The sequence below is a fragment of the Drosophila melanogaster genome, chromosome X (genome assembly GCF_000001215.4).
Source record: "Drosophila melanogaster chromosome X".
NCBI lineage: Eukaryota > Metazoa > Arthropoda > Insecta > Diptera > Drosophilidae > Drosophila > Drosophila melanogaster.
The window spans coordinates 5,589,159-5,613,193 of NC_004354.4; the positions used below are offsets into that span (position 1 = coordinate 5,589,159).

The 24,035-nt window shown below is 43.2% G+C and overlaps 1 protein-coding gene across 2 annotated transcripts; it reads left to right on the forward strand.

Annotated features, from left to right (window-relative positions):
- Window positions 1-5,096: 5,096 nt before the first annotated feature.
- Vsx1 (Visual system homeobox 1) lies at window positions 5,097-23,707 on the forward strand. 2 transcript variants are annotated; one of them, NM_001297969.1, is made up of 3 exons: window positions 5,097-5,932; window positions 16,927-17,702; window positions 21,687-23,707. In NM_001297969.1, the coding sequence occupies exons 1-3, from the start codon at window positions 5,389-5,391 to the stop codon at window positions 22,878-22,880; spliced, it is 2,514 nt and encodes an 837-aa protein (NP_001284898.1). In that variant the 5' UTR covers window positions 5,097-5,388; the 3' UTR covers window positions 22,881-23,707. The 2 variants fall into 2 exon arrangements, with proteins under 2 accessions (NP_001284898.1, NP_572232.2); NM_132004.3 differs by having other exon boundaries at window positions 21,687-23,057.
- Window positions 23,708-24,035: the final 328 nt, after the last annotated feature.

The window sequence follows — 24,035 nt, forward strand, 5'->3', positions numbered from 1 at the left end:
AGTGAAAGAAAACGCCGCTTTTCACTCCCCCCGACTTTTAAGTCTCGCTCGCTTTTCAAGTCTGCGATTCAGATTCGCATTCGCATTCATTTAAATCGCCTGTGAAGAGTGAGCTGCTCATTTAGGCGCAATGTCCACAAAGAATCCAAAGACAACCCCCAACAAACCCCCTCCTCCAAGTTGGGATTAATTTTGAATTATGAGCGTTTTTGAATTCCATTTGAATGTTGTTTCTGCTGATATAATTGAAAAAAGCGGAATTCGCTTAATATGCCCGAGGCTTAATGAGCTCGCAGCCCAGCAGAGTCATGTGGGTGGGGTTCAAGGGGGTTTTTCCAAGGGGTGAAGGTCCATCAGTGAAGGTTTCCCATGCTTTTCTGAAAGCAGACAGCTGATTAGGCCAGGGGCATGGGGAAAATGCTTATGTTCCAAGAAGAAAGCAAGTTGAAATACAAAAAATTTTGTATTAAGTTATTCTTCATCTCGAACAATTTAGAAATAAATTAATTAGATTTACAAGCATATTTTGCGTTAGAAAAGAATACATTTCTGCTTAACCCCCTGCTCCTTTTTCTTAACCCTTTTCCCACTTCTTTTTTTTTTTTGGTACCAACCCTTCGAGTCAAAGAAATCTAAAAATGCAAGAGGAAGAACCCAAGTGGCCGCGTGGAAGGGGCTTATTTTTCGAAAGGAATGGAGCAGAAGTTGACCAATTATGTAAACCACTTACACCACTGTTACATATGTATATGTACCTCATACACACAAACACACGTAAACGCACACGCACACAACCTCGCAGTGGGGGGAAAAAAAAACTGAGAACGAAAACACGTCAATGCGATAATTATTAATAATTATCCACTCGTCCTTCTTTTGCTTCTTCTGTTGCCGCTGCCCCTGTTTCTGCCTCTTTCTACCACTGCTTCCCTCTCTCTCCCACTACTTCTCACTTGCAGCACTGAGAGAAAAACGTATACTAAAGATTTAATTACTGAACTGAATCTAAATCCATCTAAATTCCAGCTATAATTATCAGTAATACAGATAGAAATGCATCAGTTATTATCTTAGAATAAAGTCTGAAGATTAAAAACACAACTAGATCATTTTCGCGGTGTGTAGCTGGCTTGTTGTGACCGCTCCTTCGAGGCCACTTCGTCCGCATCGAGGCGCTCCCTGGCCACCAGTCCACCGCCCTCCATGCGAATCCTGGTGCTGATTTCCCGCTGAGTGGCATTGCAACAAAGGCCCCGCCCCCCGCTCCGCCAACAAGTTCGTGTGGCCTGAACTGCTAATGGACGGGCAAAACTAAATTATGGCCAAAATGGTGTTGGCTTTCTGGCTGGCTGCCACTTATGTGCCACTCACACATCCACAAAACGTCCGCAGCGACACATACACACATCCCATATGTAAATAAGCGTATATATATATATATCTGAATATACATATATTGTAGTACAACCCGGACTTCCCCATTTTGGAGTTCGGAGTTCGTAGCGTGTGCATGAAACATGTAATTATGAAATTAACGATTTCCAAGTGGCTCAAAGCGACGTCGCCATTTGGGAGCGTGTCAGCCAGTCAACCAGTCAGCCAGGATAACGCAAAGGAACGGCAGAACAATGGCCAGGATAATGTGGCGCAAGGATGCACAAGTGTCGGTTTGGGTACAGTCTGTATTTTGAGAGTTCATCTCAAATGTTGCAAACCCCTTCCGCTGATTAGCTGCTGCTTTTTGCCAATAAATGAATGAGTCATTTTGGGTTTACATATTTTTAAGGATAATCAGGTTTACAGAGGCGATACTTTTCTTTCCATAGGAAAAGTTCAAATCAATTTAGCACGTTAAAACTTAACATACATAAGAGCTAAAATATCAATTGTCTACATAAAAACTGATACTACAGTTAAATGATATCAAAAGCTATAAATTGGTTTGATTATGAGCCTAAAAAACCTAAGTGTAAGCAATGTAAGACGCATATAACACAACGGGGTACATCGCTGTTCAAGGACATCATTTTCCAGATCGCAACCGATGCCCCAAGCCCTTTCAACGCAATTCCCGCGGAGTGATTGTGGTTTTGTCATTAGTCAAATGGCAGCCAAGGTTATTTCTGGTTAAGCAACAACAATGGCGAAAACCGGTGGCTAATATATGCGGTCGTATACGGATAATGCCGAACGATTTCAGTTCCAGTTCCAGTTCCAGTTCCAATCCAATCCAATCCAATTCAGTTCAGTCCGATTCAATCCAATTCCCCGGGGACTCCGGGCAAAGTGAGCAAAAACAAAAAGCCAAAAGCGATGCAATCGTTGGCAGATGTTCCTTTCACCTCTTCGCCTAATTAGTTGAGCCATTCGAGGCTTTTAGCCTAATGAGTAGCGTGTCTGGGGTGTCGGAGTTTGGTTGCTGTCGCTGTTGTTGTCTCAAGATCGCCGGATCAAAGGATCAATCAACAACCAATAATCGATGTGAGTTTCCCATTTGCATTCAACAATAGGTAAAAAAAAAAAAAAAGCCGGGACTCAAGCAACTGCTGCGCCCACACCAAACGAATATAGGAATATATATATATATGAAAACGACTTATTCCAAATGCATCTCGAGTGGCCGTCGAACATCAAACAAAAAAAGGCGGCGCTGAAAAAATGTGAAATAAAGAGCCGCATACAAAGGCTTTTAGCCCATGAAGTGGACGTTCTGCATATGGAATCTGAAAAATATATGTATATATAAATATATATATATATATATCCACAGAATAGACGCCAGGCCCGCCTCCATTTGTATTCGTGATTTATGCGCCGTCTCTTTGAGGCTCAAGTGCAGATTACATTATAAATATGAAATAATGCTCGAGGTCCTCGAGGACAATGCGAAACGGAAACTCCTTTTATCGAACTTTTGTGTCCTGACCACTTCTGTTTCACTGGCAAGTCATGTGAGGATGGCTGCGAACCAATTACGGGAGGGGGGGGGTGTTGGTTGGGCTCCAAACAAATAATGTTGGACCCTTTCATCCCAAAGGATTCAATTGTTTGCGCATCAGGATTACGTTTACGCGTGTAAACTAATAAAATGGTGTTTAAAGGCTTTACTTACACATTTGTGTGGTGCATTTGAAAGAAAGTCACTTATATTGTAAATGATAAAAACATATTCGTATTCTTGATGTTTGTATTTCCCTTAATTACGCACTTTCCATCGTTCAATTGGATTTGTTTCATGTATATTTTTTTTTTGTTATATTTTTTTATTTACAATGCCACTTGAGACGGCAAATGCGAAGATTAAAGCGAAAAATGTCATTCAGATGCTATCAAAATTGTCAGTTTTAATGGGTTTTTATTAATGGCGATGGTAAATGGTTGGATGATTAAAGACTCATTTTACATTGGTTTACACATGTAAGGTGAATTGAATATGGTAAATCAATAGTCCAATAAATACGTAATTACGATGATATACATTTAAATCCGACTCGAGATTTCCACAACTTTTGGCTATGAACATTATTATAATATTATATGTAATATAAGAGTACGCATATGAAGTAACCATTTAATATTTAATTACCAATTACATTTCAATCTAACTATGGCTTAAAACAACTAACACAACCACTCTAAGTCATACACCCACACGATTTTCACTGTGTAGTTTTAGTTACTGAGTGCTAATTACTTAAAATATCCGGCTGACAGGACCAAAAAACCAGCGAAAAAGTGGATTGGGCGATCGGTTGGCCTTGTGGGCTGACTAATTGCTAACCAAGCAGTTAATTGAAATGGCATATTGATTATGCAATTGTTATGCAATGCGACTAATTAATGTTTGCAAGTGCAATCTGGCGCGAGAGTGGCGGGCAGAGGATGGGGATAGAGAGTAGGCGGCTGTCGCAGCTAATCGATAAGAGAGAGACGGGTATGGCCAGAAGAAAAGAGACGTGGCGAGCGAAGCTTAATTAACATGACCAACTTTGGCCTGAACAATGCTCGTAATTTGGGGAAAAACGTGGAAAGCGGAAGCGGAAAAGCGCAGGGGACTTAAAACTTCCAGGAAAAACTTTACATGCAGAGAGAAAATCGAATGGGAGAGCGAGAGCGGGAAAAGCGTGAAAAGTTTAAGAGAACAAAGACTCTTTTCGGAGAGACTCCAATTCGATTTGCAGGCCAACCGAATTCTTAACGTGTTACATGCATATCAAAAATAGTTTTAAATTTAATCAAATTTAATCAAATAAAAAAAAATTTACAATTTAGATGTAGTTCAAGAACGACTTAATCAAGTCGACGAAACAAAATTTACATCACCATGTGAGATCATTTTAATAAGCTATTCTATAATGCTATAAAAAAGATTTAATCCTATAAAAAAGTAAAACTAGTTATCAGTTTCTGAGCTTTACTAACATTTTGTGAGCCCCATAATTTTGGCGGGAACTATTTGGTAGAAAATCTTTATACGTGTTAGTAGTGATCATCCCATATAATTGTTTGTGTAATTGTGGCAATAATTCTAATCTTCGCCTTTATTCGTGTTTATTTATGAACTAAACAAAAAACAAGAAAATCGTAGAATGATAATTCCAATCGCACTCGCTCACACTCACACAGATGTAGAAATAGATACATATATATATACATATATAATTATATAGATAAGGACATATAGCATCATTGGCGTCGCAAAACAAACTGAAATCGAAGAGCCGAAAAACTCGGTGTGAAATGAAATCCCGTGTAATTAACACGCACACCAGCAGCGCTCACACGCACAGTGTGTACAGTGTACGTGTGAAGGACTTCCAGGCGAGAATGAGAGCGCACCATACGAATTGCAAGGGCGTGAGCGAGAGGGTTGGACGATAACCCCTCTGCATTGGAAGTTCGCTGGCGCGTGAGCGAGACGACTGCAGCGCTGTCGCTCGTGCCATCCCGTTTACGCTCGCAAAGATGGCGCTGCAAGTTGTTTGTGCCCGACCGCCTGTCTGTGTGGGAGCGAGCAGCGACGCCGGCAGCACAGTCGACGCCGGCAGCGACGTTCAAAGCGACGCTTTTGCTGGCGTGCAATTCGCTTTTCAATTTCAGTTCGTTTTCGAACGCCGCACCGAACGCTCCAGCGCTCAAAAATACACAATTAGATAAAAACAATAAAAGCAAATCCACAATTGCAACCCACACAAGTGCGTGAGTGAACTTTTTTTCCTGTGTAACGTGTACGTGTGCGTGTGCTTGCCGCAGCTGCCATGAGAGTGTGCAATAAATAGAAACTTGGGAACTCCAATCGTTTTTTCGAAAACAAACTGCAAACTGACAACCCAACAAAGGGGTTTCGCATACAGTGTACCACCAATAATCGAAGTACCGTCGGCAAAAATGCAGGCCACCAAGATGCGTACGCCGTTTGCCATTCAGGAGATCCTGGGACTGGGCGCCTATCAGCAGCAGGCCACTGCCAGTGCCACGCCCTCCGAGGCGCCACCCTCGCCGGCCGCCACGCCGCCGCCCACAGCGAATACGCCCGCTAATGGCTCGCTATCCGCCGTACAGCAGCAACAGCAGCAGCAACAGCAGCAGCAGCAACAACAGCAACAGCTGCAGCAGCAACAACAGCAGGCGATTGATAGCCTCCGCGAATCCCGATCCATATCGCCGGATGTCTCCAGACTCTCGGCCGCTGCAGCGGCGGCGGCAGCGGCTGCCGCCCACTGCCAATTGCCCGTCTTCAATCCGGCCAACTTCTATGCCGCCGCCGGCTATGCCGCTGCAGCGGATCCGGGCAACGCGGCTGCAGCCCATCACCACCACATGACCACCTTGGCGGCGGCCGCCTATCTCCGGGGATTCCTGCCGCCCGGATTCAGCACGCCCCACGAGTTTCGGGGCCACTTCCAGCAGCACTTCGGCGCTCAGTTTGCAGGTGAGTGGCATTCCACCGATTGACTGGCCAATTACTATAGCTAGCATATCCGTTCACTTCAATGGGCTCAATGTATGAGAATTAGTGGCAAAAGTGGTCTTATTCAATATATATTCCAAGAGGATTCGTCGTATATGTTTCTATATGTTTCACTAAGTTCTACTTCAATCTTCAATGGGTTTTCAGTTGACCAAATTCAACTGAATTCCCTTTGCTGCAAGCGATTATCTAGCAGCAAACGTATTCCACTTGCAATTTGCCAGTCGGTTACATCAAATTCATATTCAAATTCAAACTCAAATGGGGAACAGCGGCCAACTTAGTTGGCTAATTGCGGGGAAGTGCGGGGAGCAAGGAGCTGTGTATGCCGGCGTGGAACACTCTGTTGCATCTGCTGTACGGGTGCAGCCAAGTGGCAACCGCATCTGTCTCCTGCATACCAAGCTCCGAACTTCGCACTCCGCACTCCGTGCCCCGAATCTCACGTCCTGCGTCCTTTTGCCCACCCGTAGGCGCAACTAATAAGCTCAAAGGGGTTGGCAATCGAGTTGCGTCCTCATCGGAGTTAAAACAATGATGCGACACGATTAAGCACAGGACAAAGAAGGAGTACGCCGGCCGAGGGGAGGTGACGGGGGTCCGAGCTTATTAATAACACTCGTGCACTCGAAAAAAAAATGTAACAGCAATGGAATATTGAGCGCAGAAGTTTGAAGATTAAGCACTTTTAAGCTGGTTAAATACTGAAATTTTTACGATTCTTTCGTTCGTAAATAGAATTCTACGCTATTTACTTATAATTTAATCGAAAATAAGAAATATTATTTGTGGAGCATGCAACTAAAGATCTAAAAATTCCACAGGGAACCCTGTGATTTTCATAGCAAACAAACTAATCGTTTCTCCCAGTGTACGCTAAAGAATGAGGGAGCAATAGAACAGGGGGGGCGTGGCAGAAGCGCTTTGTGAGCAGCAGCCGTCCTGTCAGCAAAGTGTGAAATCTCACACACACTTCACTCGAGCCACGATTTCGGTGCCTCTGTGTGTGTGTGTGTATTTGTGTGTGTGTGAGTGTGTGTGTATCGCTAATTAAGCGCATAATTTTCAGTGAAATTAGCAAACTCCAGTTGGCACGAGCATCCATTAAAATACGATAGCCACTGGAGCTTCATTGCATGAGATTAAAGCTCCGGAGAATTCGGTAATGGAAATTTAATATCAGGTTAATCTAATACGTACCAGTTGGAAATGTATATATTTTGACAAATTATATATCTTTTACATGATTTGCGATAGTATAATATTCGGATTATTGATATTATTGCAACTTAAGCATTCTCATACATTTCGTATCATCTAATGCGCTCAGTTTTCCAACCTAACAGCCACGCCCCCGCACAATTTTCGCCTGAATTGCCCATCTCCTTTCCGCACACTTTTCACACATTTTCCACGAGAACACACCAACACACACACCAACATCAACACCAACACACACGCACACATCGCAAACGCAATTGTAACCGAGAGTTACACGCACTTAATTTGTTAAATTTTCACACTTTACATCTGTTTATTTGTCATTCCGCTCCCTTTGTGTGGTTCCTCGGTTCGGTTTCTTCGTTTGTCATTCAGACATTCAGTCATTCCGTCATTGTCATTCCGTCATTGTTGACCTTTCCGGGAGCTGCTGGCAGCCACTTTAAAGTGGTCTTTATCTGGCTCTACTTCTAGTTCTACCTATGCACTGAGCGAAAAGTCTGCAGCGTATATTAAAGATCAATTTAATTGCTAGTTTGCAAGCCTGCAGAATTGTGGTGTTTTTTTTTTTTGTTTTTATTGCTGCACGTGAAACAATTTAATATTATAATCATAGTTCATCTAGTTCATGACCAATTCAATTCAATGAAAATCATTTTATGCGCCGCAAAGTCAAAGTCCTCGATGTGCTCGAGTACAAGTACATCGTTTTTATTTCGCCTGCATCCTGGCGGCACATCCTTAGCGACTTGTTCTCGTTAGTCATGCCCATCGTGGTCTATTTGCCGAAGGTCCGTTCGCACTTTGTTTGCACAACAGCAGAAGTTGAGACCCCGAGGCTCCTTGCGAGCGGTAAAAAAGGCAACAAATGCCGTGTCCTTTTACCACGGCCACTGGATACTAGCTGGATCCTGGGTGCAGGATCCGCAGGACACGAGGCGTTAGTTTCGGAGGCAAATTGTGTACAAAATAAATCGACTCGAGTGGTTAACCGCAGCTGTAACATTGGAAAAATGTAGGAGTGAGTGTGTGTGTGTGTGTGGAGGTGTGTGCAGCATCCTTTCAATTTTCCACTCCTCTCCGCGTTTTCTTTCCTTTCCTTTATTTTTCTTCTTTTTTTTTTTTTTGTCTGGCAAAATTGCTACTTGCACGTTGTTAGCCTTAATTTGAGTGGCCATTGAGGAGCTCTCTTTCTCACCTTGGCTTTCTGGTTCTAATAAATATTTACCCGAGAGATCCTTGGCGTATGTTGTGTCCTTTTGTTCGCATAGCTGGCGAACTATTTTTCTTTACCTTTTCTTTCTATCGTTGATATCTGCCTTGTGTTTGTCTTGTACCATCTTGTATCTTCATTTTTTCCTCACACATTTGGCTGAGTCGTCTGGTGAGCCATTTGGTTGTCAGCAGCGCCCCTTTTTCTCGCCCATTGTTGTCTTGCCACCTTAGTCATGGGCAATTTTTCCCTGCATTTTGTCTTAATGACAAATAATTGCAGACAAATTGGTTCCCCTAATTGTGTTTCCCTTAGGAGAAAAAAAAAACATTTTTTACAGCGGATGAACGACTTTGGGAAAGTGTTTTGCCACAGTTTCCATTGATTGAGAGATTAAGAAATTAACTTGAGTAATTTAATGATTGCCAGAGCTTGAGAACCATATTTCATTTACTTTGCTGTTTACACTTTGCTCAAGTATTGTTTAATCCTCTATATGAACTCCGAACTAGAAATATATATTGCACACAGAAGGTCCTTTGTCGCGCGTGTCCTTGCCGACTGAAAATTAATCGCACCAATTTTGAAAGCCAAAAAAAATAATAATAATTACCACAAAAGAAACGGAATAAAGAACCCAAAACCCACCGGAAAATAAAACCTCAAAAAATGGCAGCACGATAAGAATCTTCGCTCTTCAGAAACACAATTTTCGAGGGGTACGATGATGTGTCTCAGATATTTTTGCGATATTATTGTGCCCAGCAAGGACGCACTTCCGAGACAAATCCTTGCACATTTCCTGCCCCTGCCGCAAAGGAAATACGATAGTTTTTCGCACCGAGGTGGAGAGGAAAACTGCGGGAAAAATTCTATAAAAAATTGTACACAAATTGCTATATCAAGTGTTAATTATGTGACAATGAGTAGGTCGAAAAAATAATGCTATAGGGAAAGGAATGGAAACCGAGAATGGTAACAAGAACAAGAACGAAAACGAAAAGAGCAGCTATTATTTTTCTAATAATTTTTTAATTAGAAAACTTCAAGTTTGGGTTTCAACGAAACGAAACGAAAACAAATATGGTTGGATGATACGCGTGGTTTTCGAATTTTAGGGATAGATAGGGAATGGTGCGGAGACAGGTTTTTTTTCCCAAAATGTTATTTCCAGCGAAGTGCAACCGAAATGCAAGTGGCCCCGCTGGATAAACAGATAAACAGAGGGCCACAGCCAAAGCCGGAGCCAGAAATTGATGACAACAAGTGGCAGGCATTGAAAGGAGCTCGGTCCGTCCAAAAATTTTAACCAGCTGCATGATCAGCCAAATGCAACCTGGACCACAACCACTCCACTTCAGGCTGCAGTTGCACTCGTAGTCGCAGTCGTCGTCATTTTCCTAGGAAGCACTCGAGAGCGGCGTGTAAACAACTTGCACAGACACCACTGCACAACTACAACTGCAGCAACAGCAACAGCTACAGCTAGATATACCAATACAGAGACAGATACAGATACAGATACAGATACAGATACAGATATAGATTTTCCAGCATTTTGGGTCTCAGGGTCCGAGATGGAGCCGAAGATTGGAGTCCGCCAACTACCAACTTTCAGCCACAAACTATATAAACCTACAAGGCTAGTCAGCGCATCAGTTAAGTGGCTTTGTTCGCCAGTTTAAGCCCAATCCAATCCAGTCCCAGTCCCAGTCCCAGCACCAATACCAATCCCCCCGGAGCTCGAGCATTTTCTGCATGATTTTGCAGTTAAGCCCCCAGAGGGCAAACAGCATTCAGCATTTGGGGCCAAGTGGCATTTGGGAAAATTGCATGGACAGCAGGCGAACATGATGGACAATTTTTAGTCAGTCAGTGCTGGAGATGCATTTGCCGAAATCGAAAAATCTAATGGGAAGGAGTAGGGCAATAAGGATAGATAGATGATGCGCTGAGAATGGAAAAGCTTATGCATTGGAAATCGGAGCCATGGGAAAGTTATCGAAAGTATTACTGGAAGAATCTAAGAAATAAGTAAGCACACTTACTAACTACTCAAATCATTTCATTGCGGCTGTTTAGCTACTACTTTGCTTTCAAAAGGAAACGATATATAAAATCTTTAACATTAATATATTGTTGATTGCAACAATTATTACTCGAATAAAATGATTAACTTAGTAGCTATGGTAATTGGCCATTAGCAACACGCCTATTTTTTTCTCGAGTCGTCTATAAAAACGTGGAAATAGCCCGAATTTCCATTTTATTTCCCATCATCATTCGCAATTACCTCGACAAATTTTGGCACTTTAATTGCCGTTAATCGTTAATCGAATCAAACGACCAAAAGTAAAGGACTCGAGTCCCTATTCCCATCTATTGCGTGCACGCAAATTGAATATTAAACGTGTTAATCCATTTTATGGCCACGCTGAGAACCCAAAAAGTTGGCATAGCTTGCTAAGGGTCTTATTTTATTTGCCGATCTTAACACACAAGCAACCATTTGATGCGGCAGTTGGGGGTGTTGTGTTTCGCCTTTAAAAGGCGTTTGACTTTTTATTAATTTCCCTGTTGACAGCAATTTGCAACGCTACACGAATTTGTTACCACCGAATAACACACACACACACACACACACACACACATGCACATATGTAAAGGGGGGTGGTCTGAAGTTTTCGGTTGTTATATGTGTTTGTAACGAAACGGCCGGAAAAACTTCCGCATGTGTTGATGGGTTAATAAATATTTGAGCACACACAAACAGGCATTTTAACACCCTGCTGTGTGTGAGTGTGAGTGCATATGTGTGTGTGTGTGTGTTTTTATATTTACCGCTATTTCCGCACAGCATTTACAGTGTTGTAAAACGTTGCCAGCCGAAATGGACAGACCACAAAAAGGGTTGTTTGGTCGTCCTCCGGCTGTTTGGTTTGCCGGTTTCAAGTTAGTTGCCCATTTAAATGGAACAACGTTCCGACATGACCATTTGCGAGGTGGCCCAAATTGAGGGCCGGAAAGTGCTCAATTCCAAACGGTGCCCTGCCCGTTTTATGGCCAAATGAATTTTACAAAAGTGAAACATACAATTTGGCTTGGCTTCTGATTCGAATCATGTTTTTCGTGTTCGCTTTGTTGTTAGGAAAAACGGTGAGAACGGATGGAAATGGTTGTTACAAAAATTGTACGTATTATTCGACTGCAGAGCATATAGTTATTGGTTTAGACCTGGGTTTATTAAATGTATTATTCTCAAGTTGGGATATTTTTTCGAAAAACCCACTTTAAAAACGTTAGCATGAACTTTAACCCCAGCTTTACGACAATTTTTCCTCTCGATTTGCCCACCACACTTCTAACTCGATATGCGCTATTGCTGGCTGAATTTCATTAGCTAATAGCCACCTATTCGAGCCACGCCCACTTCGCGAACTACAGAAATCAACTGAACGCGAAATAATGTCTAATTATAAGGTGAAAATGGGGGACTTTTGGGGGGAAAACTGTTTGTGCGCAGCAGCGGCAGAGGTAAACGTCGGAGAAAAGCTGAGAAAAGCTCCTCCTGACTCACTCAAGTGTCGGGCGTATAAATAAATTAAAAGCGGAAGAATGCAAAGCGAGACGAGAGCTGCTGCAGCAGCAGCAGCGGGAGAAGCGATTTTCAAGGGGCCTGCGAAAAGGAAAAGGAAAATCGCACTAACTACCCAATTATTTCATTCAGGCTTCACTGCTCCGCTGCCGAATGGATGGAAAAACAGAAACGGAAAGCTTTCAAACAAACAGAGGAAATAATAAAAAAAAAATAATAAAAAAAAAGCGGTAGAAGAAAAGACCAGGGAAAACACGGCTAAACAACAACAAGGAAAAAAGGCAGAAAATCAGCTTGGAAATCGAAATACAATACACAGCAACAATGCGTCAAGTGGTTGGGTGTTTGTGCGGGGGGGGGGGGGTGTTGGAAAATCCAATGGCGGGGGTTTTCAAGGCGAGTAAGCAAATTTAAGCACAGCTCGGAAAATCAATGGCTGCAAATCTGCAAATAAAAAAATAAAAAAAAAACAGCGAACGAAATTGGAAAATAAGCGTAACACAAAACCAAGAGCGGGAAAAGCCCGCGGCCCCACAACACCCCACTTTTCCACACCTTCCCAGCGCGTTTTTCCCTTCAATTGTCATTGTCTGATTGTTGCTTTTCCCTTGGCGTTTTTCTTGCCATTGCTTTTTGTTTGAATTTTTAACTGGGAAATGGGTTCCAGCGCAGCCGAAGTAAATTCTAATTAATTGATTCGATGTTTATGCTAAATAAATACAAAATTCGCCATACATAAGAATGGAACTTCAAAAAACGTAGCAAACAACTTTTAGTATGCATAGCTAATAACACTTCTTTTTCACGTTGCATTTCCTTTGCAAATAGTTTCATTCTATTATTTAAACTTCCCTCTATCCCCGTCCCTCTCGCTCACACACACACACACACACACACACACACACACACACACACACACTGCTCCGCCATCTTGGAAAAACAACGCCTTTTCGTATTTATTACAACAGCAAGGGCAATAGGAATGGCAACAAAGCGAAATGCGAGCGCAAATCGAGTTAACGAGCTAACTGCGGGACGTCCAGCCACCCACACTGCGATTTTCTCCAAAATAAAACCTCGGAAAAACCCCCCACTGTAAAAAAAAAAAAACCCCCCGAAAATGTTCGCTTTTCCCCCGCGGCGACAAACAACCACCCCAGCCGAAAAAGTGGGAGACATGCCGAAAAGGCAACCCCAAAACAAAAAGCAAGTCTCTCGTTGTGTAACAACTAACAAGTTGGGTGGAAGGCAGCCAGCCCAGACATCTCAGCACCCCACCAGCCAACCAGCCAACCCAACCACCCACCCAACCACCCACTTGCCTTGCCATTTTTCTTTTACCACTTTGCTTCTTCAACTTATTTACGTCTCCATTACAAATAATTGCGCGTCATATTGGCTCAGCTATACTTAGCCCTCGTCTTTCGCCCCAGACGAGAAAAGCCAACCCCCAGAAAAACGCCCGGAAAAACGGCCCACCCACCACCAGCACCACCCAATGGGGCAATGTTGCCTTGGCGCAAATAAATACGTTTTTCTTATTGGGGTCCCCAAAAAAAAAAATGAAAAAAAAAGAGCCAACAAGCGGGAAAAGAAGAGAAAAAAAAGTAGGAGAGAGAAGGAAATTTCCCCATTTTTCGCCTAGACAACCGCCGCCTTGTAAAAAGTGTGTAAGTAGTAAATACGCTTGAGTATTATTAACGTAAATGCAAAATTGCCAATTTCGAGTGTATTTCCTGTCAACAGAAATTTTCCTCTTCTTTCCTCTCGCCCATCCTGCTCCCTCTCGCCCCTCTCATTCTAGGGCGAAAATAAAATTAAAAGCGAAAAAAAAATAAAATGTTGAAAAGGGAGGGAAAGTATAAATCGTTTCGCTGGCTTTTCTGCATTTACTTCTTATGGCGGCTGGTGGCACCCATGTGGCCCATCCACTAAATCGTTCAGCTACTACGCAATGGTGCACTGAAAGAAAAAAAACACAGCGCATGCTAAGGAAAAAATTAAAGAGAAAATGGATGAGCGCACATGGGTAAATAGTCAGTTTCGGTTTGGTTTCCTGCTGCAATTCCTGCTGCTCAACTACTCAAATCTTCAAACAAGTCTCAAATATCCCCGTTTTCTGCGAGTGTAATCGCGTTAGAAAGCGACCCAAGACAGGCATAGATCCACTTCAGTCCAATCCACTCCACGCCACTTTTGCTCCTGTTGCCAAACGGTGGTTGGTGGGCTTTTATTAATATGTCTGGCAATTTCAATTTGACTTTATTGGTAATTTTACATTTCGTTTGTGGATAATGGCGGGGGGTCTGTCCTTTTGAAGGATCTGCTACTTGGACGGCTGCCATTTATCAGGAGCAGTTCCCGGGTAGTCCATAAATCCCATTCGCCCGATGGGATAGGTTGTTCGCAAACTACAACAAGGAGCTCCAGTTTTTGCGGGCACAAATTAAAGCAATAAATATGCACAATACTGCCAAGTGGAAAACTAAAGGGAAAACTTGCTACAAGTGCAGCATTAAACACTTACAAAATTCAGCGTTTTCGAGTTAATCGTTAAATTTCAACGAAATCGTACCAAATTAGTTTTTTTGTTTTTGGCAGCAAACCAATTAGATAACCAAATAAATTGGCATATTATCGTGACCGCTTCGTTGGGCAGTTAATGAAATTCATGGAATGCCGCACAGAACAAAAGCCATTCGATCAAAATATTGCTTAATTGAACAATTAATCGCGGCACAAAGGAAACCGAAAGGAATCAGGACCCAGGGGCAGGACACAAAGGAGATGCTCGTATAGATTTCAACATACCCCACCAAAGCAGCCACAAAAACCAGGAAAAGAATTACGAGTACATATCAAATTAATTTAGGCGGAAAACGAGCCAGGAAAACCCGGCAAAAATGGGAATGAACATGAACATGAAAATGAAAACGAAAATGGGATAAGGAAAATGGCAAACGGAAAAGTTCGATGGGACGAGGGGCACAAAATATCGCATGACAGAAAACAGAAAATCAAGCAACTCATGCCCCGATTGACTTACCCGAGTAGCAAATTAAATTAGTTGACGAACCGAACAGAACTCAACGGCATACAAGTGAGCTGGACCAGACCAAGTTGTACACTGCGCGAAATTTGGTTTAAATTCAGGTGCAATTAGCAATATATTTAATTGAAATACACATGTACAGAAGTTATTGATACAAGCTGTTGCTTGCAAACAATTTTGTTGCTATTAAGCAATATCTGTTGCGTAAGCCGAACTATTTTCTCTCAGTGTAGGCGACATCGATAGCTGGCCAAAGTGGCTGACCACTCATCGCCCCCTCCTATTTATATACACATACATACATACAAATATATATATATATATTTATATATCTATCATTATTATGGCTATTTATAAGTGTGCGAGTGCTTTTAAAGCACTTCTGTGCGGAGGGTCTGACATTGGCTTCGATCTGAACACACACATATACATACATACATGTGTGTAGCATAGTGTATATATATGTATGTATATGTATTTGTAGGGGATGTGGTGGAGGGTTGGTCAGCTGTCGTTCGCTGACCAGCTAATTGCTAATTGATGTGTGTCTAATTGTGCCGCCAAAGTAGCCAGGCAATAAAAGCGCCGCTCGAGGTCTGGATCCATACATACATACATTTGTACATACATACATACATATATAATTATAGAGCATCGGAGCAACATGATGCGTTGGGTGGCAGAATCAGGTCCAAATTGGTTCGTTACCAAGCTACTAGTAAGCGATTAATCATTTCAATTGATTATGCAGGTTAATATATGTATGTACAATATGTATATACATAGTTTTAGATCTTACGTTTGCATTTGGATACTAAATTGCGAATCCCCGAAAACCCATTAGCCCTTATTAAGCCATCTATGAAAGAGTATAAGCCATCAATGGATTGGTCAAAATTAAGTGGCCGGAAGCGCAGCAAAGAATAGATAGGCCATTCGTGTGCGACGACCTCATCATCATCATCATCATCATCATTATTATTATCATCATTATCAGCACCATTGTCATTATGAAGTATTATCCTTTTGAATCGGCTTCATCTGGTAATCACAATAGAACGCCCTGTGCAACACGCCTAAGCCGATTCGCGTTTAATTTGAGACCGAGAAAAGGGCTAAACCACTTAACACCCTAACACCCTAATTGTCAAAACAAAGACGGCACACGAAACTGAGGACGCAGGACCTCGTCCTTCGTCCTTTTCTTCCCTTTCCGCCAATTTCGGTTTTCCGCCTTCCCCGTCATCCGTCATCCTCAAGGAGCCAAGAGCAGCCAAGCCAAAGAAAATATTTACCATCCAAAGGGTGTGTGTTGCTATTTTGTCGATTTTCTAGGAAGGTGCAAACACACAAACACATTTAACCCTTCGCTGACATTTGAATAAAAATCCAGGCAACTTGTCAAAATCTACGCGACACAATCGAGCTGAATGGGCATGGAGCATGGATTTTCCAGCTGCCGCTTTATCGTCTGCAAAAAATCGACTTCTCGAATATCTGCTCGCCATTGTCTGCCATTTAAGGGAAATAGGATTTGGCACAGGGATTGGGTTTTACTTTGGGTCCTGCTATTTGGCCAGGATTTTTGCCTGAATACAGAATCGGAATCGGGGGCTACATCGTACATCTTACAGCGTACGACATGTGTTCAGCAAGCGCCAGGAATTCGCATTGGCATATGGAAAAGGGTTGAGGTCTTTCCGGAAATATGATTACAGAGACATAGGGAAAATATAATCGCAAGCTTTTCTCCACTTGAAAATATTTTTGAGGATAACTAACCTAGTCTAGCCTAGTCTGCTAGTTTCTACTTACATATAATATATATATACAAATTGATCACTTACCCCTTATATCCCATTTTTTCCGAACAGAACAAGCTGCCGCTCGTGGCCAGGAGTACGCCAGCAGTTTGGCCAATGCCAGTGGAGATGAGCAGTCGCCCAGCAAGAATAGCAGTTCATCGGGCAACGGCGGATCCGGCGGATCGGGATCAGGATCTGGTGGCGGCAATCCGACCTCGAATGGCCTCGGGCACCTGGGCTCGCCAACGGCCAGCAATGGTGGATCCGGCGGTGGAGCCGGTGTGGGCGGATCGGGCGGTGGATCGGGCACGTCGGGCAGCAACTCCTCGACATCCGGAAACGGCGGTAACGGCGGCAGCTCCGGCAGTCGCTCCTCGCCCGCTGGTCCGCATCACTCGGCCGCACTGGCTGCCCATCAGCATGCAGCGGCTGCTGCGGCCGCCGCTCATCATCATGCCGCTGCCGCTGCTGCCGCCCATCATGCTCACCACGCCCACGCCCAGGCGCACGCTCATGCCCACGCGCATGTCCACGCCCATGCCGCTCACGCCGCCCATGCCGCCCACGCCCATGCCCATCATGCCGAGGCATTTCTGGGAGCAGCGGGCGGAGCTGGAGGCAATCCCAATAGCCTGCTGGCCGCCCATGGTGGCGATGTTCTTGTCGGTCCTGGCGGCACGGGTCCCGGCGGCAAGAAGAAGAACAAGCGACGCCACGGACGCACGATCTTCACCAGCAGCCAGCTGGAGGAGCTGGAGAAGGCCTTCAAGGAGGCACACTACCCGGACGTGAGTGCGCGCGAGCTGCTGTCCATGAAAACTGGCCTCGCCGAGGATCGCATTCAGGTGAGCAGTCCTTCATATTGACATATCCGCAATGAAATCAGGTAGATCAGTTTGCGGTGAAAACTGATTGACATCCGAGAAGTAGGAGGAGATTTTCCCCATTTTGTACCACATCCTGGGTGATTGGGGAATTGGGATTGGGGGCAATGAGGTTGTCACGTCGTCGCACTGTCGACTGAGGATGCGCGGGCTTTCAGCTGCCATTTTACGGCCATTTTTTATGGGCTCTTTTTTATAGCTGTTCCGCAAAGATTGCAATCAAAGGCGGCTTCGATTCGCGTGGGCCGTGGCGGGGGGTGGGGGTGTTTTGGCTGCGGATCGTGGGGGAAATTTACGAATGGGGAGTGCGAATGGCACTTGGCAAGTGTTGCCACACGTAATGAGGCCTCGCTGATTACGTAATTACGAGTGCACACAATTGCAATTGCAACGTACAAGTAGCGAAACAAAAACGGAAACGGAATGAAGTAAGAAAACGTGGCGGCCGGCACTCGCCGACACTCCACAAAAAAGCAAAAAAAAAAAACACACAAAAAACGCACAAAAATTCGATACAAGAGCCGTGATACACGAGGTGCGAGCTTCAAAATTGCAAATTACACTGATTCGATAATGCAAACTGAGGCCAAGTGAAGCACAAAGAGCAAACAAGTTCAAATTAGAGCCGCAGAGAGTGTCATTACACATAAGAGGGCTTCAGCAAAGAGAAAGAGCACCAAAGAAACAGTTAGAAAAGATATCGTATCTTGGCACACGTTACGCTCATTAGCGGTAAACAGTTAAGTAGTCTACGAAATTGTTCGATTAAAGTGCGGATTTAAAAATGGACAGAGATTTCTGTTAATATGAAATATAGTACAAACACGCAAGATCGAGAACTCAAATGGCATTCTTGTTTTTGGGGACTGCGCGCTAATAAATCAACCCCACTTGTCCCGTTACTCCATTAACCACTTGACAAGCCGCAAGATGGCGCCACATCAAATGCACTGTGTGTGTGTGTGTGTGGGAGTGAGTGCATTTCGCTTTTTGCATTTGTGTGCAAAAATCAAATTAACAAGCACAATTGGCTGAAAGGCAACAAAAAAAAAACAAGCAAAAAGCGAAACAACAACAATAACGACACAAGCCGACAGTCGGGGCAGAATGAAGAAGAAGAAGAGCTGCAGTAAATATAAAACCGAAGCACTCACACACATGCAAATACACTTCAATTAAGTGCAAATATGGCGCACAGCTGGAAGAAGAGAGTGAAGGAGGATGAGTGGCAGAGGAAGTGATGGGGAGGAGGCAAGGAGGAGAGGCAATCATTAGCAGCACTATAAGAATGGGTGGAGAAAGGGGCGGGCGAAAGAGGAAGTGGGCTGAGAAGGAGAAACGGCAGCCATGCAAATTCGGAAAAAAGAACCCAACTTCTCTCCTCCCCTCTTTCTCTCACACAATCTCTCTCTCTCACTCACTCTCTCTTCCTATGCGCGTTTTTTGCCTGCCGCTTTTAATTGCATTCCATTTTGCGTGCATTTCGCGTATTATGTGTGTGTTTTTTCCGCAGTTCTTCCCCTTATTTGGTTTTGCATAAATTTGCCCCTCGAACCGAAGCAAAAGAAACATGGCCAAACACGTTTTTCAGTCCATCTCTCCATCACTCTCTTTCTCTGGAAGCGCGTGCTCTCCCACTCGCACTTATTGGCTGTTAGGCAGCGCTTTTTGGCTCTTGCAAGTTGCCAAAAACGTTGCCATTGCCAAAAGTTAACGAGCAGGCGACAAAAGTGTCAGAAGTGCAGCTTGTGAAACCACTTCTGTGCTTCAATTTGCAAAGGTGTTTAATTAGTATTGCTTAGAGATCACAGGGTTGTTAAATAGAGTAACACTAGTACGACCTTCTCACGCAGTTGATAACCAAAATTGATGGGCAATTAGAAACTTTTGTCACCTGTTGAAGGTGCGACAAGGACGAAGCTAGGAGCTGCATTGTCTGCCAATTTTCCAATTTCTTTGCCGCCCCTTCGTTTGCCGCTTACTTCGCCCCTTTTCACTTGCTAATTTCCACACACACACAGGCGAACATAGAAAAGGGAAAACAAAGAGCATTCCAGTTGAGAAAACAACAAAAACAATCTCGATTTAAAAACAATGCATATTGCGCTAAATAAAAAGCAGAAAAAAAGCAATTGCACTTCACCGCATGCTCGAATTTTTCGAAATTGCCATAAAAATGCCACTTTCAATACGCGGATTTTCGAAAGACAAAAGAAACTGCACTTGCACTTCAAAGACGAAAAAAAAAGAGCAAAAGAGTTTCATATTTTTCAATTCCTCAAGTGTTCTTTGGCCAACACAAAACAAAAATCAAAAGAAACATGCATTTCAAAACTTTTGAATTGAACAAGGCGGAAAACCATTAAAAAATAAATTGATTTGCAATTGCTCGATAAGATTTCAAAGTGGAAAATGGTATTTTCAAAAAAGATACATCCATTTCGAATGCAAAATGCATAAAAGCTTGTGAGCCAAATGCATTTCTAAGTCATTTTGCAGAAATGCATATTAATTGCACACATAAAGTCTAAGCTGCTTTTAACACCTATTAAAGTGCACATTTTTTTACTGCCATAAAACGTAACAGCGAACTCTCACTAACAATTGCAAATTGCAAATTGCAAATTGCGAATTACGAGTTGCACCATCCGTATTTAGTTTTTGTTTTTTGTAATTTTGCATAATTTCGTTGCTCCTTGCATTAATTACACACTTCTGCCTTTCTTTTCTGCCGCGCTTTTAATGAGCTGTTAATATCAGCGCACAAAAAAAAAAAACGAAATTAAAAATGATTATGCATAATTATGTAATTAACATTTAAACAAAAGAGGTTATGGCTGTGCAGCAAAGGCATTCAGCAAATTGCTATTTCCGCCTGCCCCTTTTATTTACCAACTTTTTCGCTCTGCATTTGAGTTTGAAAAGTTAGCCAAACATTTTTCATTTCAATACTTATTTTTATTTTCAATTTATATTTTTGTTCATTTAAATCTAACCATAAATAAAAATGGGTAAGGTGCTGTTTGCATTTTCCTAAAGCTCGTTTTAATGGCATAAGCAATTGAGCTGTTTTTTAGGCACTTTTTAAAAGGCCATTCATCATGGCATTAGCCACACCGATTGCGTTTCAGCCAGTCCGCCCAGAAGGGCCGCATCCCCCGGCTTTATGAACAGATACATGCGTCCACGGCTTCAGATACAAAAATTCGAATTCAGACGCAGATAGAGGAGATACAGATGCGGGAGGGGGTGTTAAGTGTTGTCAACTCAAGCAGATTTAATTTGCCATGTTTTCGCTTTGCTTTTTTCAAGTGCAACAATAAACAAGGCGAACAAATGTAAATGCAAATGTTGACATCACACCGACTCGCATAAAATAGGAACATGAATAAAAAAAAAATATATATAAAAAAAAAAAAAATGTGAGCTTCTCAAATGCAGGACGAGGCCGCGTGGCAAAATGTTTGGGGGAGTTTAAAGCGATTCGTTCCTTGGTCCTTCGTCCTTGGTCCTTGGAGAATTGCGGCACATGTCGCTGCAACAGCAGCAACCCTGGGAAAACTTGAACTTTTCACAACAGCAGATTAAGTTGTCCCCCGGGTAAAAGCGGTCCAAACGGCCGCAAACTTGGCGAAAATTGAAAATTGACCGTTTAATGTCGTCGGCTGGCAGCATTTCTCGTTAATGTTTAATGTTGTTACTAATAAGTACTTGAACAAGTGTTGTTATTGTGTTGTTGTTGAGAGGGGGGGTGGGGTGTGGGAAAAAGGAAAGACGCCCTGCTAAATTAATTAGTTTTTCCCATGCCAGATTTGAACATTCTTTATGTTGTTCATCGATAATTTCTTCATTAGATCTGCAAATTGATTATATATTAAGCTAGTTGCGTATGGACTTAAGTTGACCCCCCCACTAATTGGCGCATCCCATTGTCCCATTTTGCAGGTGTGGTACCAGAATCGCCGGGCCAAGTGGCGCAAAACGGAGAAATGCTGGGGCCACAGCACCAAAATGGCCGAATACGGATTGTATGGAGCGATGGTGAGGCATTCGCTGCCACTGCCGGAGACCATCATCAAGTCGGCCAAGGAGGACGAGTCGGTGGCGCCGTGGCTGCTGGGCATGCACAAGAAGTCACTGGAGGCCGCCGAGCTGCTCAAGAGCGACGAGAGTGACCGGGAGACGCCCACCTCGGACGATACGAACACCAGCTACTCGGCGGGCAGCACCCATAATTCACCGATCTCCAGTTTCTCGATCTCGCGTCTCCTCTTTGACGCCCCACCGCCGGCGGCGGGTTCCGCTGGTGGCAAGGGACACCACCACCATCATCACCACCACAAGGGCCACCATCATGCCCACGTTCATGCCCAGGCGCAGGCGCACGCCCACATGCTGCTGCACCACCAGCAGCAGCAGCAGCAACAGCAGCAGCAGCAACAGCATCACCATCACTTGCACGCCGCAGAGAATTCCTTGCAGCAGCAGCAAGTTGCTGGAACGGGCTCGGGTTCGGGATCCGGTTCCGGGTCGGGAACGGGTGCGGGCTCGACTGGGCCACCAGCACACCATCCGTACAACCAGCAGCAGCACCTGCACCACCTGCAGCAACTGCAGCAGCAGCAGCAGCAGCAACAGCAGCAGGCGCAGCAGCAGCAGCAGCATCACCACCACCAGCACCACCATTCGGTGCACCATATGCACCACCACAATGCTGCGGCCGGCTACGCCGAGGCAGCGGTGGCTGCTGCAGCGGCCGCAGCAGCTGTTGCCGCAGCAGCAAACGCACGGAATGCAGCGGCGGCAGCAGCGGTGGCCGCAGCCTCAGCGTCCGCCTCCGCAGCCGTGACCATTGCGGAATCGGAGGCGGAGGAGGAGCAGGACGACATCGAGGACATGGAACTGGACAAGGACTGTGAGGTGGAGGAGGATGTGGAGCCCGTGGATAACGATACCAATACCAACAACGAGCACGACAACGAGTGCGATGCGGATGCGGATGTTGAGGCGGATGTGGATGCGGATGCGGATGCCGATCCCGAGATAGACATCTGCGACGACCACGACGAGGAGATGCGTCTGCAGGAGCAGCTCCTGCTGAAAGTGAAGCAGGAGCAGGCGCATCTGGGGTCCAGATGAAACATGTACATCGATGTGTTGTTCTAAGGACAACGATAAACCTACAGGATTCGAAACACATCCGGCTAAATGCAATGAACCATTTTGTATGCGCAAACGGGCGAAATTTCACGGCCCACGATAGAAATCGAATAAATTAATAGCATTACATATATGACAGAAAATTAAGCAAAAAACAAAAAAAAAACAAAAAAAAACAGAAGAAGAATGGAATATTGCAACACAAAAAACCTTAATCTTAAAGCAAACATTTTTTTTCATACACCTAAGAAGCACTCGTAATTATTAATCTATAAACGAATAACGAATATTCTCTCATTTTTTTTTAGTGTAAATATTAACTTATTACCAATACGTATAAATGAAAAGCAAAAAAAAAACACAAGACATTAGCGCGTAAAATGAGATGCAACGATTTGCGAAATTTTTAAAATATGCTAAATGTGATTTAATTTAGTTGTCCATTCGAAACAAGGCTTTTTATACTTTAAGACCATTTTTTTTGCGAATTAAATTTAGTGAATTTTTTTTTTTTTTTTTTGTATCCTATGTCTTACGTCCTGTAAAAATGTACATACCAAATTCAAATTTAATCAATCCAATATATTTCACGATCGAAAAAAAAACAAAAACCAGTCCACTGCCTCTGCTATGATTTTCGTCTAAATTTTTTTTTACTTCAGTTTCGAACTTTTCGAGACAAGAACAAAGATACATAGGTAACTGCAAATTGTGTAATTACTTAGAAAAGAAAAAAACAAAAGAAATCCACATACAATACACACACTTATATATATATGAAAGTTAGATGAAATAAAATGGATGATATATAAAAAATAAAAAAGTTTTTTCGTCTTATTTTCAATAAAATCTTTCTTTATCAGCGGCTTCAGATTATTAATGACGAAAAAATATATCACAGATGAAATAAAATTTTAATTTCTCTTTTTAAATTTTATTTCTCACGTCAAAACAATCTAACGTGTAAATTACATGTAAATCACTTGTTTTTACATGATGTCAAGTAGTTGACATAGTAGTAGTTGACATGATGTAATGCAAAGTCATGTAGTGTAAGATGTAAGTGTAAAAGTAAGTAAGTAAGTAAGATACTCCATGTATTATACGTTGTAAGGTAAACAGTTCAAACGTATT

Coding starts and splice junctions, on each gene's coding strand:
- Vsx1 (NM_001297969.1), top strand. CDS start 5,389: ATGCAGGCCACCAAGATGCGTACGCCGTTTGCCATTCAGGAGATCCTG. Junction 5,933..16,926: donor CTTCGGCGCTCAGTTTGCAG/GTGAGTGGCATT, acceptor TTTTCCGAACAG/AACAAGCTGCCGCTCGTGGC. Junction 17,703..21,686: donor TCGCCGAGGATCGCATTCAG/GTGAGCAGTCCT, acceptor CCCATTTTGCAG/GTGTGGTACCAGAATCGCCG.